Source organism: Anomaloglossus baeobatrachus, chromosome 9 (assembly GCF_048569485.1).
Source record: "Anomaloglossus baeobatrachus isolate aAnoBae1 chromosome 9, aAnoBae1.hap1, whole genome shotgun sequence".
NCBI classification, from domain to species: Eukaryota; Metazoa; Chordata; class Amphibia; order Anura; family Aromobatidae; genus Anomaloglossus; species Anomaloglossus baeobatrachus.
The window spans coordinates 14,896,526-14,915,828 of NC_134361.1; the positions used below are offsets into that span (position 1 = coordinate 14,896,526).

The following is a 19,303-nucleotide window of genomic DNA, read 5'->3' on the forward strand; positions in this document are numbered from 1 at the left end:
TGCCCCCTCAAGTCTCTGCCCCCTCAAGTCTCTGCCCCCTCAAGTCTCTGCCCCCTCAAGTCTCTGCTTCCCCAAGTTTCTTCCCCTTCACGTTTTTGCAATCTAAAGTCTCAGCGCCCTGAGGTTTCTGCCCCCTGAGGTTTTTTTCCCCTGAGGTTTCTGCCCCCTGAAGTCTCTGCACATGACCTCCCTGCCCCGAGGTTGCCGACCCTGAAGTTTGTGCCCCCTAAAGTCTTAGCGCCCTGAAGTCTCTGCCCCCTGAAGTCTCTGACCCCTGAAGTCTCTGCCCCCTGAAGTCTCTGCCCCGACATATGAGCTCACTGAAGTCCGTACACTGAAATCAATGGCACATGAATTATTAGTCCCTTCTAGTATAAGCCCCTAATGTCCGTGCCCCCTGCAGTGTGTGCCGTGTGCCCCCTGCATTCGGTGCCCCCTGGGCAGAGATGTTCAGTGGTGGAGGGTCAATAATTCCTCATCATGCGCCATATTCATGCGCCATATTCAGAAAATCTCCCCGATCTTTACCTGGGGCCATAGAGTCCGGACACAGGGGACAGAATGAAGACGTCGTGGAGGGCCGGGCCGTCCAGCTTGGAGGACATCCCCATGGTGCCCGTCGGGGTGGTGTTACCGCTGGTTGGACTGGTGGGAATTACAGGCTGAGAAATAAAAAAAGAAGACGTCAGACACACAGCAACGATCAAACCGTAAAGTATGTGAACCCCCAGTGCAATAATGTATGGTAACAGCGTATGAGAAAAGCGAGGTGTGCAGCTCCCCAATATATTCATGAATGGAGGTTGGAAGGTCACCTGCTGCAAAGCATGGAAAGGGCGTCTCACACAGAGGCTGGCACAGTCGCGTTACACAGAGGCCAGTATAATCTTCTCACACAGAGGTCGGCATGGTTGTCTCACACAGAGGCTGGTGCAGTCTTCTCACACAGAGGCCGGCATGGCCTTCTCACACAGAGGCTAGTGCGGTCTTCTCACACAGAGGCCGGCGCAGTGTTCTCACACAGAGGCCGGCGCAGTCTTCTCACACAGAGGCCGGCACGGCCTTCTCACACAGAGGCCGGTGCAGTCTTCTCACACAGAGGCCGGCATGGCCTTCTCACACAGAGGCCGGTGCGGTCTTCTCACACAGAGGCCGGCGCAGTGTTCTCACACAGAGGCCGGCGCAGTCTTCTCACACAGAGGCCGGCATGGGTGTCTCACACACAGGCCGGCGTGGTCGTCTCACACAGAGGCCGGCGCGGTCGTCTCACACACAGGCCAGCACGGTCGTCTCACACAGAGGCCGGCGCGGTCTTCTCACACAGAGGCTGATGTGGTCGTCTCACACAGAAGCCAGTGCAGTCTTCTCACATAGAGGCCGGCATGGTCTTCTCACAGAGGCCAGCGTGGCCTTCTCACACAGAGGCCGGAGTGGCCTTCTCACAGAGGCCGGCACAGTCTTCTCACACAGAGGCCGGCACGGCCTTCTCACACAGAGGCCTGCATGGCCTTCTCACACAGAGGCCGGCGTGGGCTTCTCACACAGAGGCCGGCGTGGCCTTCTCACACAGAGGGCGGCGTGGCCTTCTCACACAGAGGCCGGCGTGGGCTTCTCACACAGAGGCCGGCGTGGCCTTCTCACACAGAGGCCGGCGTGGCCTTCTCACACAGAAGCCGGCGCAGTCTTCTCACACAGAGGCCGGCAAGGCCTTCTCACACAGAGGCCGGCATGGCCTTCTCACACAGAGGCTGGCGCAGTCTTCTCACACACAGGCCGGCGTGGTCGTCTCACACAGAGGCCGGCGCGGTCGTCTCACACAGAGGCCGGCGCGGTCGTCTCACACAGAGGCCAGCACGGTCGTCTCACACAGAGGCCGGCGCGGTCTTCTCACACAGAGGCTGATGTGGTCGTCTCACACAGAAGCCAGTGCAGTCTTCTCACATAGAGGCCGGCATGGTCTTCTCACAGAGGCCGGCGTGGCCTTCTCACACAGAGGCCGGAGTGGCCTTCTCACAGAGGCCGGCACAGTCTTCTCACACAGAGGCCTGCATGGCCTTCTCACACAGAGGCCTGCATGGCCTTCTCACACAGAGGCCGGCGTGGGCTTCTCACACAGAGGCCGGCGTGGGCTTCTCACATAGAGGGCGGCGTGGCCTTCTCACACAGAGGCCGGCGTGTGCTTCTCACACAGAGGCCGGCGCGGCCTTCTCACACAGAGACCGGCGTGGCCTTCTCACACAGAGGCCGGCGCAGTCTTCTCACACAGAGGCCGGGTTCATGTGGCTTGGCTTCTGTATAATAAAATAATACAGTACAGGTTCTGTACCCCAAAACCTGGCCTGGAGCCGCCCCGCCATCCCACTTCTGCTTCACCTGCACAAATCAGTGAATTGTCTCCAATTTCAGCTGCATAAGCGCTAAAAAGGAGATCAGATCCCGCTGCTAAATATAGCCACAAGGAGCGAGCGGAGTCACAGCGAATGAAAGATTAATCTGCAGCTCCTGCCGACAGCGCGAGGAAACCGTCCACTAATCTCAGGAAGAAACCGCGAAACACACGAGAAACCCGCAAATACCAGAATCAAGACACGTCCACAGCCAATGTCCGAGAGCGACTGCAAGTCTGTGCCCAGAGGAAGACACCAGCCCAAATTACTGCATCTCATTGTACCATAACAGCTGATAACACCAAAGATACACCAGGAATGTATGAGTGCAGCTCTGGAGTATAATACAGGAGGTACTGTAACTCAGGATCAGTAATGTAATGTATACAGTGACTGCACCAGCAGAATAGTGAGTGCAGCTCTGGAGCATAATACAGGATCAGTAATGTATGTATACAGTGACTGCACCAGCAGAATAGTGAGTGCAGCTCTGGAGTATAATGCAGGAGGTAACTCAGGATCAGTAATGTAATATATGTACACAGTGACTGCACCAGCAGAATAGTGAGTGCAGCTCTAGAGTATAATACAGGAGGTAACTCCGGATCAGTAATGTAATGTATGTACACAGTGACTGCACCAGCAGAATAGTGAGTGCAGCTCTAGAGTATAATACAGGAGGTAACTCCGGATCAGTAATGTAATGTATGTATACTGTGACTGCACCCGCAGAATAGTGAGTGCAGCTCTGGAATATAATACAGGAGGTAACTCAGGATCAGTAATGTAATGTATGTACACAGTGACTGCACCAGCAAAATAGTGAGTGCAGCTCTGGAGTATAATACAGGAGGTAACTCAGGATCAGTAATGTAATGTATGTACACAGTGACTGCACCCGCAGAATAGTGAGTGCAGCTCTGGAGTATAATACAGGAGGTAACTCAGGATCAGTAATGTATGTATACAGTGACTGCACCAGCAGAATAGTGAGTGCAGCTCTGGAGTACAATACAGGATGTAACTCAGGATCAGTAATGTAATGTATGTACACAGTGACTGTACCAGCAGAATAGTGAGTGCAGCTCTGGAGTATAATACAGGAGGTAACTCAGGATCAGTAATGTAATGTATGTACACAGTGACCACACCAGCAGAATAGTGAGTGCAGCTCTGGAGGATAATACAGGAGGTAACTCAGGATCAGTAATGTATGTACACAGTGACTGCACCAGCAGAATAGTGAGTGCAGCTCTGGAGTATAATACAGTATAAATAATGTATATACACAGGGAGTCTCTTGTTTATGGATTTTAAGACGTCTGGTACCTGTAGTGCGAGCGGTTTCCATCTGACATTTTTTAAAAGTGCAGGGGCTGATGCTAAGGTGTTCTGAGGTCTTTTCTTCAGGGTCAGGATGACTCCACTGGGGTCTTCCCTCAGGGCGTTGACCAAATTCTTTAGTTGCCAACCAACCTGAGGAAGGAAAAAGATGAAATGAACATTACACAGGATAGGATTAGATACACAGCTCAACAGACAGTATCACACAGGATAGGATTAGATACACAGCTCAACAGACAGTATCACACAGGAGAGGATTAGATACACAGCTCAACAGACAGTATCACACAGGAGAGGATTAGATACACAGCTCAGCAGACAATATCACACAGGAGAGGATTAGATACACAGCTCAACAGACAGTATCACACAGGAGAGGATTAGATACACGGCTCAGCAGACAGTATCACATAGGATAAGATTAGATACACAGCTGAGCGGACAGTATCACACAGGAGAGGATTAGATACACGGCTCAGCAGAGAATATCACACAGGATAGGATTAGATACACAGCTCAACAGACAGTATCACACAGGAGAGGATTAGATACACAGCTCAGCAGACAATATCACACAGGAGAGGATTAGATACACGGCTCAGCAGACAGTATCACATAGGATAAGATTAGATACACAGCTGAGCGGACAGTATCACACAGGAGAGGATTAGATACACGGCTCAGCAGAGAATATCACACAGGATAGGATTAGATACACAGCTCAGCAGACAGTATCACATAGAATAGGATTAGATACACAGCTGAGCAGACAGTATCACATAGAATAGGATTAGATACACAGCTGAGCAGACAGTATCCCATAAGATAAGATTAGATACACAGCTGAGCGGACAGTATCTCATATTTTTGGATCAGATACACAGCTTGGCAGACAGTATCACACATATTCGGCTTAGATGCTTCCTCCTATAGATGCTGTGTATAGGTGCCGGCGTGGGGGGGGCACTGGTGTGTTATGAGTGTGGACCATACAGAGGTTTTCGGCCCCGGCAGCGGTTACGGTCGTACATATTTCGCCGCTCACATGACTGATCGCTTAATAACGTTCTCAGCGGCATTTTCCAGAAGGCAGAATCCACCGCTGCAAAACACAGCGCAAGAAATAACAACGGGGGATATCCGTTATCTGCAAATGTGATTGTCCGCCGGATGATGATAAATACCGCGCAGAGGGGTAATTACAGAGGAGCCAAGATGCATCTATGCGAGATACAACATGGATATGGGAAGCTCAGCATCTTCTCCAGATAGCAGGGTGGAGGTCTGAAAATGTGATGGGATTAGATGCATCGCCTCGGCAGACAGTATCTCACATCATAGGATTAGATACACAGCTCAGAAAACAAAGTCACATCAAACACTTTATAGGCTTAGATACAATTGCTCAGGAGATAGTATCATACATGATAAGCTTAGATACTGTGGCTCAGCAGACAGTATCAAACATGTTAGGATTAGATACATCACCTAAGTGTGAAAGGATTAAGGAAGATGAAGGCACACCAAACATTTTTTAAGCTAAGATAGAGCGTTTCGAATGATAATATTAAACATAATAAGCTTAGATACTGCATCTCATCAGATAGTATCACACATGATAGGCTTAGGTATTGTATCTCATCAGAGAGTATCACACATAATAGGCATAGATAATGCATCTCATCAGTGTCACACATGATAAGCTTAGATGTTGTATCTCATCCGACAGTATCACACATGATTGATGAGATGCAATATCTAAACCTATCATGTGTGATACTGTCTGATGAGATACAATATCTAAGCCTATCAAGTGTGATACTATCTGATGAGATGCAGTATCTAAACATATCAAATGTGATACTGTCTAATGAGATGCAATATCTAAATCTGACAGTATCACATTTGATATTCTTAGATACTGCATCTCATCAGATAGTATTACACATGCTAGGCTTAGATATTGTATCTCATCAGACAGTATCACATTTAATATGCTTAGATACTGCATCTCATCAGACAGTATCACACATGCTAGGCTTAGATATTGGTACTCATCAGACAGTATCACACATGATAGGCTTAGATACAGTGCTTAGATACAGTGGCGGGTTATTCTGTACGGCTGCCTGGGCCTGTCATTCTCGTATTTCCATTCAGATTCGTTTCTCTCTACGTCGTTTGCGTTCCATATTTAATATGTATATAACAGGAGTCGTGACTAACGCGGCGTTAGAAGATAAAGGACGGCGGACGCGATGTGTCATAATGAAGTAGAGGAGATGAAGAAGCGTGGCGCGGCCTGTAATGTGGGATCCCACAGACGCCGCTGTACGGAGACGCAGAAAATAATTAAGGCGCACTTCAAAGCAAATTCCCCAGACACGCGGCGAGATCGAGCGGGATTTCTGCTCTGTGACAGGTGGAAGATTCCAGGAAAAAGAAGAAGTGTGTTCAGTGTTAAACATGAAAGTTGGCGCCGCAGGTTCTGCTCTGTCTGTTGTGCGAATAATTAGAGCGAAAAGAAACAAAAAACCCAGAAACTACAATGAAACAAATTCTGATTGTAATGTGCTGGTGCTTCCTGGCGGTGCGGAGCGGTGGTGCGTCCCGGCGGTGCGGAGCGGTTGTCGTCCCGGCGGTGCGGAGCAGTGGTGCATCCCGGCGGTGCGGAGCGGTTGTGCGTCCCAGCGGTGCGGAGCGGTGGTGCATCCCGGCGGTGCGGAGCAGTTGTGCGTCCCGGCGGTGCGGAGCGGTGGTGCATCCCGGCGGTGCGGAGCAGTTGTGCGTCCCGGCGGTGCGTCCCGGCGATGCGGAGCGGCGCCCGGCACTGATCACTTACAGGGAGACATCTACCAAGCCTCAGAACCAATCACATCGCTAAATTGTAACAACACGTGATACTTTATTACATCAAACATTCCACAAATCAATACAGTCAATCAGCTGGCTTTACAACTCACCTAACAGCTACAGTCACTTCCAGAGCTGCAATCACAATTAAGTGTCTCATCCGCTCACTTTCAGAGCTGCAATCATAATTCTGCCCTTACTGTACATTGCAGTTTAAAGTTCAATCATATCCAGAGCTGAGCTGCGATCACAATTCTTCCATTACACACAGGTGCAAAATTTGGGTTTATGAAAATATTTTCAAATTTGATGACTGATTCCTTGTTTTCTTATGAACTGACTTAAAAAACACTTCTATTATTAACCATCACATATGGATTTTGAACAAAATGAGCGTGAAATTACATACCAGTGAGATGAAGAAGAAAAGTCTTTAGGCTATGTGCGCACTAGAAATGTGAAGTTTCTCAAGAAAATTTCTTGAGAAACTTCTGCCAGTGAAAGATTTCCGGACCTGCGGAAAAAATCCGCACCAAATCCGCATGCGTTTTTGCCGCGGATTTGCCGCGAATTTGCCGCGGATTTACCGCGGATTTACCGCAGGTTTGTCCCTGCAATAAATAATAAAGATAATCCATAGACAGATAGTGGATAGAGGGAAAGATGGATAGATGAATAGATAGATAGATAGAGGGATAGATAGATAGATGAATAGATAGATAGAGGGATAGATAGATAGAGGGATAGATGGATAGATAGATAGATAGATAGATAGATAGATAGATAGATAGATAGATAGATAGATAGATAGAGGGATAGATAGATAGATGAATAGATAGATAGAGGGATAGATAGATAGAGGGATAGATGGATAGATAGATAGATAGATAGATAGATAGATAGATAGATAGATAGATAGATAGAGGGATAGATAGATAGAGGGATAGATAGATAGATAGATAGATAGATAGATAGATAGATAGATAGATAGATAGAGGGATAGATAGATAGATAGATAGAGGGATGGATAGATAGATAGATAGATAGATAGATAGAGGGATAGATGGATAGATAGATAGATAGATAGAGGGATAGATAGATAGATAGATAGATAGATAGATAGATAGAGGGATAGATAGATAGATAGATGAGAAAAACCTATATAATGTTCCACCTCCCTGCATTTTCTAAGCTGGCACCCTTTAGTGACTTTCATGTGGCACTTAGGCTACTTTCACACCTCCGGTTTTTGCTATGCGGCACAATCCGGCACTTTGCATGAAAATCGCAACCGGTTTTTTTTGCTGCCGGTTGCGATTTTCCTGCATAGACTTTAATTAGTGCCGCATTGTGCCGCATGGCCTTGCGTTCCGTCCGTTTTTTGCCGCATGCGGCAGATGTAGCCGATGCGGCGGCCGGATGGAAAGTTGCCTGGCACGTTTTTTCGTGCGGCAAAAAAAACCGCATCGCGCCGCATTCGGCCGATGCGGCACATTTTTCAATACATGCCTATGGCGGCCGGATGCGGCGCGATGCGGCAATAACCGCATCCGGCCGCCGCATGCGGTTTTTGCCACTGCGCATGCTCAGTAGCATGCCGCAAGCGGCAAAAACCGGACTGGCCGCAAAGGAAAAACCTATGCAAAGGATGCGGTGTTTTCACCGCATCCGTTGCATAGCTTGCACAGCCGGATTGAGCCGCAGAGCTCAAGCCGGATGTGTGAAAGTAGCCTAAAGGGTGCTTAGCCTTGTATTTAGCCATAAAATAAATAAATAATTAAAAAAAAATGACGTGAGGTCCCCCTATTTTTTGTAGCCAGCTAGGGTAAAGCAGACGGCTGCAGCCTGCAGACCACCGCTGGCAGCTTCACCTTGGCTGATAATCCAAAACAGTGGGCACCCCACGCTGTTATTTTAAATTATATAAATAATTTAAAACAAAAAACGTGGGGTCCCCCCCATATTGGATCACCAGCCAAGGTAAAGCGGACAGCTGGGGTCTGATATTCTCAGACTAGGGAGGTCCACTGTTATTGGACACTCCCCAGCCTAAAAATAGCAGGCCGCAGCCGCCCCAGAAGTGGCGCATCCATTAGACGTGCCAATCCTGGCGCTTTGCCCCAGCTCATCCCGCGCCCTGGTGCGTTGGCAAACGGGGTAATATATGGGGTTGATGCCAGATGTGTAATGTCACCTGGCATCAAGCCCTGGGGTTGGTGAGGTCAGGCGTCTATCAGATACCCGACATCACCAACCCAGTCAGTAATAATTAAAAAATAGACAACAAAAAAAGTTTTATTTGAAAAAACACTCCCCAAAACATTCCCTCTTTAACCAATTTATTGAAAAGAGCACAATCAATTCCACGTCCGGCGTAATCCAATAAGGGGGGGGGGGGCACGGCGATCCATACCATAGTCGCTGTCCCAGTCAATGAAAAACAGAATGTTCCCCATTGGCTGGGAGAGCAATGCAGTGACCTGAGCTAACATCAATAGGTCAGCTCAGGTCACTGCAGGGGATGACGAGCGCTGCCATCAGGAGCATAGATGAGATCATTACCTTCTGTGATCATCTCCTGTACTGCTGACGTCAGCGCTGTCACTGACTTATCGCGAGAGCCCGTGACGTCACCGCTAGTGACAGTCTCGGGCCGCTCGCGAGACGGGCATAGACAGCAGTGACAGCGCTGACGTCAGGAGGCAGCAGATCGTCACAGCAGGTAATGATCTCACCTCCTGACAGCAGCGATCGTCATCCCCGCGGCTCCCAGCACTGCAGGATGTCCGTGTCTGCCTGCGCTGCAGCGTGACAGGCTGCTGACACTGCGGGCAGACACTGACACCCTGCAGTGCAGGCAGCGGCGGGGCCGGAGCAGGACACACACTGCACAGACACCTGGAGGTCGCACGGAAGTGCTTCTGTGCGGCGTCCAGGGAGTGCGACGTGTGTTTCCTCTGCTCCTCTTCCTGGCATAATGACATCGCTTCCTGCAAAACCGCAGGCAGCGATGGGCATTACCGCAGGTAAATCGCGGCTATTCCGGTGGTATACCGCACATCATTGCTACCTGCGGAATACCCCCGGAATACCCCCGGTACCTGCGGAAATTAATGGACATGCACATTTTCTCAAGAAAGTTTCTCGAGAAAATTTTCTCAAGAAATTTTCTTGAGAAAAATCCGCACAGTGCGCACAGCTATTTTTTTTTCTCATTGAATTTCATGGGAAATGTCTGCACAAAGATTGCAGACATTTCTCAAGAAATTTCCGGGGCAAATCCGCGGGTAAATCCGCGGGAAAAACGGTCTAGTGCGCACATAGCCTTATTGTAGCCAAAAATCTACACAATGTACAGCGCCTTGTGAAAGTATTCAGCCCCTTGAATTTTTCAACCTTTTCCCACATTTCAGGCTTCAAACATAAAGATAAAATGTTAATGTTCTGGTGAAGAATCAACAACAAGTGACACAATTGTGAAGAGGAACGATATTTATTTCTTATTTTAAACTTTTATGAAAAATAAATAACTGAAACTTGGGGCGTGCAATATTATTCATCCCCTGTAAGTGAATACTTTGTAGCGCCCCCTTTTGCTGCGATTACAGCTGCAGTCTCTGGGGGTATGTGTCTATCAGTTTTGCACATGGAGAGGTGAAATTCTCGCCCATTCTTTGTAAACAGCTGGAGCTGAGTGAGGTTGGATGGAGGCATTTGTGAACAGCAGTTTTCAGCTCTTTCCACAGATTCTCGATTGGGTTCAGGTCTGGACTGTGACTTGGCCATTCTAACACCTGGATACGTTTATTTGGGAACCATTCCATTGTAGATTTTGCTTTATGTTTGGGATCATTGTCTTGTTGGAAGACAAATCGCCGTCCCAGTCTCAGGTCTTTTGCAGACTCCAACAGGTTTTCTTTAAGAATGGTCCTGTATTTGGCTCCATCCATCTTCCCATCAATTTTAACCATCTTCCCTGTCCCTGATGAAGAAAAACAGGCCCAAACCATGATGCTGCCTCCACCATGTTTGACAGTGGGGATGGTGTGTTCAGGGTGATGAGCTGTGTTGCTGTGTTACACCAAACATATCGTTTGGCATTGTGCCCAAATAGTTTGATTTTGGTTTCCTCTGAGCAGAGCACCTTCCTCCACATGTTTGGTGTCTCCAGGTGGTTTGTGGCAAACTTTAAACAACACTTTTTATGGACATCTTTGAGAAATGTCTTTCTTCTTGCCCCTCTTCCATAAAGGCCAGATTTGTGCAGTGTACGACTGATTGTTGTGCTATGGACAGACTCTCCCACCTCAGCTGTAGATCTCTGCAGTTCATCCAGAGGGATCATGGGCCTCTTGGCTGCATCTCTCATCAGTCTTCTCCTTGTGTGAGATGAAAGTTTGGATGGACGGCCGGGTCTTGGTAGATTTGCAGTGGTATGATTCTCCTTCCATTTCAATATGATTGCTTGCACAGGGCTTCTTGGGATGTTTAAAGTTGTGGAAATCTTTTTGTAACCAAATCCGGCTTTAAACTTCTCCACAACAGTATCACGGACCTGCCTGTTGTGTTCCTTGGACTTCATGATGCTCTCTGCGCTTTACACAGAACCCTGAGACTATCACAGAGCAGGTGCATTTATACGGAGACTTGATTACACACAGGGGCTTATATTTATCATCATCAGTCATTTAGGACAACATTGGATCATACAGAGATCCTCAATCACCTCCTGGAGGGAGTTTACTGCACTGAAAGAAAAAGGGATGAATAATATTGCATGCCACGATTTTCAGCTTATTCTTTCTTACAAAAGTTTAAAATAAGCAATACATTTCGTCCCACTTCACAATTGTGTCCATTGTTGTTGATTCTTCACCAGAACATTAACATTTTATCTTTATGTTTGAAGCCTGAAATGTGGGAAAAGGTTGAAAAATTCAAAGGGGCTGAATACTTTCGCAAGGCACTGTATATATAAAAATCTACTGAACATTCATTCTGTAACTTTCTTGAAAATTAATTCTTGCACCTTTTTCTCTTCTTTTTTTTTAAACTTTATTTATTAAAGATTTTTTCCTATCAATAGAATTAAAACAAAAGTCAATATTCAACGTCAGTCAAACTAGACAAGACATCAGGAAGGGAAAAAGATAAGGAAAGAGTAGACGGGAGGGGGGGTGTAAGGGTTAATATAACACAAGTTAGGCGCTGGTCTACCGTATCGAGCAACAGAACAAACAAACGTTCCGTATCGATATCCCATTAGCCAGCGCCGACATATAAATCCCAAGGTGTCCATATCCGCTGGAACTTGTCCATTTGCTGTTTATGCGTGCTGTAAGATATTCCATTCGTCCTGTCTCTTGAATCCTCGGCTTTAGCTGTTGCAGAGTCGGGGCAGAGTCTTTTTCCACGATGAGGCTATTAGACATTTCGCCTCCCATTGCACCATGTAGGGATGTTTGACCTCCGTGTGCGAGATAAGCATATCGTCGTATATATACGTGACATTATCCCCGGTATTGATGCACCCTGCCTGCACACATTCTCTAACATGGTAGGTTTAGAGAATGTAGTTGATTTTACCGTAGATGTGGCCAGGTGACATATCTGTGCATATGAGTAGAAAGCCGCCATCGGGATTCCTGACCCCTCTCGCAGTGCGGAAAAAGATAAAATTGTATTAGTGAGAGGATTAATTATATCTACAAAACTAAAGAGATACGCCTTGAGCCATGGAGCAGTCATTTGGCTGCAGGAAGTCCCTGGTATAGCTGGGGTGAATACAAATGGCGCTAATGAGGGCTTGTCTGAGGTAAGTGGAAACAGTTTTACGGCTATTCCCCAGGTATGTCTGGTAACATTTCCTCTTCTCTTGATACTTTTCTCTATAGAAGACTGCGGATCTTCTCTGTGAAGCCTCCAGAAGTCACCCCCCATCATCTTCACCTGCCATCTACCTTGGCATCGTCCCCCATCATCTTCACCTTCCATCTACATCGGTATCGTCCCCCATCATCTTCACCTTCCATCCACCTTTGTATCGTCCCCCATCATCTTCACCTTCCATCTTCCTTGGTATCATCCCCCATCATCTTCACCTTCCATCTACCTTGGTATCATCCCCCATCATCTTCACCTTCCATCTTCCTTGGTATCATCCCTCATCATCTTCACCTTCCATCTACCTTGGTAACGTCCCCCATCATCTTCACCTTCCATCTTCCTTGGTATCATCCCTCATCATCTTCACCTTCCATCTACCTTGGTATCATCCCCCATCATCTTCACCTTCCATCTACCTTGGTATCATCACCATCATCTTCACCTTCCATCTACCTTGGTAACGTCCCCCATCATCTTCACCTTCCATCTACCTTGGTATCATCCCCCATCATCTTCACCTTCCATCTACCTTGGTATCATCCCCCATCATCTTCACCTTCCATCTACCTTGGTAACGTCCCCCATCATCTTCACCTTCCATCTTCCTTGGTATCATCCCCCATCATCTTCACCTTCCATCTTCCTTGGTATCATCCCCCATCATCTTCACCTTCCATCTTCCTTGGTATCATCACCATCATCTTCACCTTCCATCTACCTTGGTATCGTCCCCCATCATCTTCACCTTCCATCTACCTTGGTATCGTCCCCCATCATCTTCACCTTCCATCTACCTTGGTATCGTCCCCCATCATCTTCACCTTCCATCTTCCTTGGTATCATCACCATCATCTTCACCTTCCATCTACCTTGGTATTGTCCCCATCATCTTCACCTTCCATCTACCTTGGTATGATCCCCCATCATCTTCACCTTCCATCTACCTTGGTATCGTCCCCCATCATCTTCACCTTCCATCCACCTTGGTCTTGTCTCCCATCATCTTTACCTTCCATCTACCTTGGTAACGTCCCCCATCATCTTCACCTTCCATCTTCCCTGGTATCATCCCTCATCATCTTCACCTTCCATCTACCTTGGTATCGTCCCCCATCATCTTCACCTTCCATCTTCCTTGGTATCATCACCATCATCTTCACCTTCCATCTACCTTGGTAACGTCCCCCATCATCTTCACCTTCCATCCACCTTGGTCTTGTCTCCCATCATCTTTACCTTCCATCTACCTTGGTATCGTCCCCCATCATCTTCACCTTCCATCTACCTTGGTATCGTCCCTCATCATCTTTACCTTCCATCTACCTTGGTATCGTCCCCCATCATCTTCACCTTCCATCTTCCTTGGTAACGTCCCCCATCATCTTTAACTTCCATCTACCTTGGTATCGTCCCCCATCATCTTCACCTTCCATCTTCCTTGGTAACGTCCCCCATCATCTTCACCTTCCATCTACCTTGGTATCATCATCATCATCTTCACCTTCCATCTACCTTGGTAACGTCCCCCATCATCTTTACCTTCCATCTACCTTGGTATCGTCCCCCATCATCTTCACCTTCCATCTACCTTGGTAACGTCCCCCATCATCTTCACCTTCCATCTACCTTGGTATCGTCCCCCATCATCTTCACCTTCCATCTTCCTTGGTATCATCACCATCATCTTCACCTTCCATCTACCTTGGTAACGTCCCCCATCATCTTCACCTTCCATCCACCTTGGATTTGTCTCCCATCATCTTTACCTTCCATCTACCTTGGTATCGTCCCTCATCATCTTTACCTTCCATCTACCTTGGTATCATCTACCATCATCTTCACCTTCCATCTTCCTTGGTAACGTCCCCCATCATCTTCACCTTCCATCTTCCTTGGTAACGTCCCCCATCATCTTTACCTTCCATCTACCTTGGTATCGTCCCCCATCATCTTCACCTTCCATCTACCTTGGTAACGTCCCCCATCATCTTCACCTTCCATCCACCTTGGATTTGTCTCCCATCATCTTTACCTTCCATCTACCTTGGTATCGTCCCTCATCATCTTTACCTTCCATCTACCTTGGTATCATCTACCATCATCTTCACCTTCCATCTACCTTGGTATCGTCCCCCATCATCTTCACCTTCCATCTTCCTTGGTAACGTCCCCCATCATCTTTACCTTCCATCTACCTTGGTATCGTCCCCCATCATCTTCACCTTCCATCTTCCTTGGTAACGTCCCCCATCATCTTTACCTTCCATCTACCTTGGTATCGTCCCCCATCATCTTCACCTTCCATCTACCTTGGTAACGTCCCCCATCATCTTCACCTTCCATCTACCTTGGTATCGTCCCCCATCATCTTCACCTTCCATCTACCTTGGTAACGTCCCCCATCATCTTCACCTTCTATCTTCCTTGGTCTCGTCCCCCATCATCTTCACCTTCCATCTACCTTGGTATCGTCCCCCATCATCTTCACCTTCCATCTACCTTGGTATGATCCCCCATCATCTTCACCTTCCATCTACCTTGGTATCGTCCCCCATCATCTTCACCTTCCATCCACCTTGGTCTTGTCTCTCATCATCTTTACCTTCCATCTACCTTGGTAACGTCCCCCATCATCTTCACCTTCCATCTTCCTTGGTATCATCCCTCATCATCTTCACCTTCCATCTACCTTGGCATCGTCCCACATCATCTTCACCTTCCATCTTCCTTGGTATCATCACCATCATCTTCACCTTCCATCTACCTTGGTAACGTCCCCCATCATCTTCACCTTCCATCCACCTTGGTCTTGTCTCCCATCATCTTTACCTTCCATCTACCTTGGTATCGTCCCTCATCATCTTTACCTTCCATCTACCTTGGTATCGTCCCCCATCATCTTCACCTTCCATCTACCTTGGTAACGTCCCCCATCATCTTCACCTTCCATCTACCTTGGTATCGTCCCCCATCATCTTCACCTTCCATCTTCCTTGGTATCATCACCATCATCTTCACCTTCCATCTACCTTGGTAACGTCCCCCATCATCTTTACCTTCCATCTACCTTGGTATCGTCCCCCATCATCTTCACCTTCCATCTACCTTGGTAACGTCCCCCATCATCTTCACCTTCCATCTACCTTGGTATCGTCCCCCATCATCTTCACCTTCCATCTTCCTTGGTATCATCACCATCATCTTCACCTTCCATCTACCTTGGTAACGTCCCCCATCATCTTCACCTTCCATCCACCTTGGTCTTGTCTCCCATCATCTTTACCTTCCATCTACCTTGGTATCGTCCCTCATCATCTTTACCTTCCATCTACCTTGGTATCGTCCCCCATCATCTTCACCTTCCATCTTCCTTGGTATCATCACCATCATCTTCACCTTCCATCTACCTTGGTAACGTCCCCCATCATCTTTACCTTCCATCTACCTTGGTATCGTCCCCCATCATCTTCACCTTCCATCTACCTTGGTAACGTCCCCCATCATCTTCACCTTCCATCTACCTTGGTAACGTCCCCCATCATCTTCACCTTCTATCTTCCTTGGTCTCGTCCCCCATCATCTTCACCTTCTATCTTCCTTGGTCTCGTCCCCCATCATCTTCACCTTCCATCTACCTTGGTATCGTCCCCCATCATCTTCACCTTCCATCTACCTTGGTAACGTCCCCCATCATCTTCCTTCCTTGGTCTCGTCCCCCATCATCTTCACCTTCCATCTACCTTGGTATCGTCCCCCATCATCTTCACCTTCCATCTACCTTGGTAACGTCCCCCATCATCTTCACCTTCTATCTTCCTTGGTCTCGTCCCCCATCATCTTCACCTTCCATCTACCTTGGTATCGTCCCCCATCATCTTCACCTTCCATCTACCTTGGTATCGTCCCCCATCATCTTTACCTTCCATCTACCTTGGTATCGTCCCCCATCATCTTCACCTTCCATCTTCCTTGGTATCGTCCCCCATCATCTTCACCTTCCATCTACCTTGGTATCGTCCCCCATCATCTTCACCTTCCATCTACCTTGGTATCGTCCCCCATCATCTTCACCTTCCATCTACCTTGGTATCGTCCCCCATCATCTTTACCTTCCATCTACCTTGGTATCGTCCCCCATCATCTTCACCTTCCATCTTCCTTGGTATCGCCCCCCATCATCTTCACCTTCCATCTACCTTGGTATCGTCCCCCATCATCTTCACCTTCCATCTACCTTGGTATCGTCCCCCATCATCTTTACCTTCCATCTACCTTGGTATCATCCCCCATCATCTTCACCTTTCATTTACCTTGGTATCGTCCCCCATCATCTTCACCTTCCATCTACCTTGGTATCGTCCCCCATCATCTTCACCTTCCATCTACCTTGGTATCGTCCCCCATCATCTTCACCTTCCATCTACCTTGGTATCGTCCCCCATCATCTTCACCTTCCATCTAACTTGGTATCATTCCCCATCATCTTCACCTTCCATCTTCCTTGGTATCGTCCCCCATCATCTTCACCTTCCATCTACCTTGGTATCGTCCCCCATCATCTTCACCTTCCATCTACCTTGGTCTCGTCCCCCATCATCTTCACCTTCCATCTACCTTGGTATCGTCCCCCATGATCTTCACCTTCCATCTACCTTGGTAACGTCCCCCATCATCTTCACCTTCCATCTACCTTGGTATCGTCCCCCATCATCTTCACCTTCCATCTACCTTGGTATCGTCCCCCATCATCTTCACCTTCCATCTACCTTGGTAACGTCCCCCATCATCTTCACCTTCCATCTACCTTGGTATCATCCCCCCATCATCTTCACCTTCCATCTACCTTGGTATCATCCCCCATCATCTTCACCTTCCATCTACCTTGGTATCGTCCCCCATCATCTTCACCTTCCATCTTCCTTGATAACGTCTCCCATCATCTTCACCTTCCATCTACCTTGGTAACGTCCCCCATCATCTTCACCTTCCATCTACCTTGGTATCGTCCACCATCATCTTCACCTTACATCTTCCTTGATAACGTCTCCCATCATCTTCACCTTCCATCTACCTTGGTAACGTCCCCCATCATCTTCACCTTCCATCTACCTTGGTATCGTCCCCCATCATCTTCACCTTCCATCTACCTTGGTATCGTCCCCCATCATCTTCACCTTCCATCTTCCTTGGTATTGTCCCCCATCATCTTCACCTTCCATCTTCCTTGGTATCGTCCCCCATCATCTTCACCTTCCATCTACCTTGGTATCGTCCCTCATCATGTTCACCTTCCATCTACCTTGGTATCGTCCCCCATCATCTTCACCTTCCATCTACCTTGGTAACGTCCCCCATCATCTTCACCTTCCATCTTCCTTGGTAACGTCCCCCATCATCTTCACCTTCCATCTTCCTTGGTATCGTCCCCCATCATCTTCACCTTCCATCTACCTTGGTATCGTCCCCCATCATCTTCACCTTCCATCTACCTTGGTAACGTCCCCCATCATCTTCACCTTCCATCTTCCTTGGTATCGTCCCCAATCATCTTCACCTTCCATCTACCTTGGTATCGTCCCCCATCATCTTCACCTTCCATCTACCTTGGTATCATCCCCCATCATCTTCACCTTCCATCTACCTTGGTATCGTCCCCCATCATCTTCACCTTCCATCTTCCTTGGTATCGTCCCCATCATCTTCACCTTCCATCTACCTTGGTAACGTCCCCCATCATCTTCACCTTCCATCTACCTTGGTATCGTCCACCATCATCTTCACCTTACATCTTCATTGGTATCGTCCCCCATCATCTTCACCTTCCATCTTCCTTGGTATTGTCCCCCATCATCTTCACCTTCCATCTTCCTTGGTATCGTCCCCCATCATCTTCACCTTCCATCTACCTTGGTATCGTCCCTCATCATGTTCACCTTCCATCTACCTTGGTATCGTCCCCCATCATCTTCACCTTCCATCTACCTTGGTAACGTCCCCCATCATCTTCACCTTCCATCTTCCTTGGTAACGTCCCCCATCATCTTCACCTTCCATCTTCCTTGGTATCGTCCCCCATCATCTTCACCTTCCATCTACCTTGGTATCGTCCCCCATCATCTTCACCTTCCATCTACCTTGGTAACGTCCCCCATCATCTTCACCTTCCATCTTCCTTGGTATCGTCCCCCATCATCTTCACCTTCCATCTACCTTGGTATCGTCCCCCATCATCTTCACCTTCCATCTACCTTGGTATCGTCCCCCATCATCTTCACCTTCCATCTTCCTTGGTATCGTGGCTCCATCTTCTTGACTGTTCACACAGTTTTACTCTTGCAGAGCTGCGTTATCACAGTTTGTAATCATCTTCTATCACAATTCTGCTGATCTTGCACACATTATACTCCAGTCATAGCCAGAGCTGTGCTCACAATTCTACTATTACAAATGTTTATACTTCATTCACATTAATACTTCAGTCACATCAAGAGCAGCAATCACAATTCTGCTACTATCACAGTTTATACTTAGATTCACATCCAGAACTGCAAAACAAAATTCTGCTCTTATATCTCAGGCTATGAGTCCACATACTGGATTTATTCTGAATCAGAAGTGACATACAATTGTTTGCACCTGAAACAATTCTGCAACAAATAGGGCATGGTGCAGAAATCCAGAGCATGCTCATCTATTCCATGCTTCTATGTGGGTCTGTTTAATACCGTGCAGAAACAGATTTATAAAACTAACTGATATGCAAAAAAAAAAGAGCAAGAATGACCCTGCACAGAGAACACAGTACAGAGCAAAGCAGAAGTGTAGAGAAGAGA

At 47.5% G+C, this 19,303-nt stretch overlaps 1 protein-coding gene across 3 annotated transcripts in view; it reads right to left on the minus strand.

Annotated features, from left to right (window-relative positions):
- The window catches only part of LOC142250831 (connector enhancer of kinase suppressor of ras 2-like), a 405,387-nt gene that overhangs the window by 81,876 nt on the left and 304,208 nt on the right, over positions 1–19,303 (minus strand). For all 3 annotated transcript variants that reach the window (XM_075323079.1, XM_075323076.1, XM_075323077.1), the window contains exons 9-10: positions 3,717–3,863; positions 529–662 (exon numbers count right to left, since the gene is read on the minus strand). In XM_075323079.1, the coding sequence (XP_075179194.1) occupies positions 529–662; positions 3,717–3,863 (281 nt within the window). The remainder of the gene's footprint in view (positions 1–528; positions 663–3,716; positions 3,864–19,303) is intronic.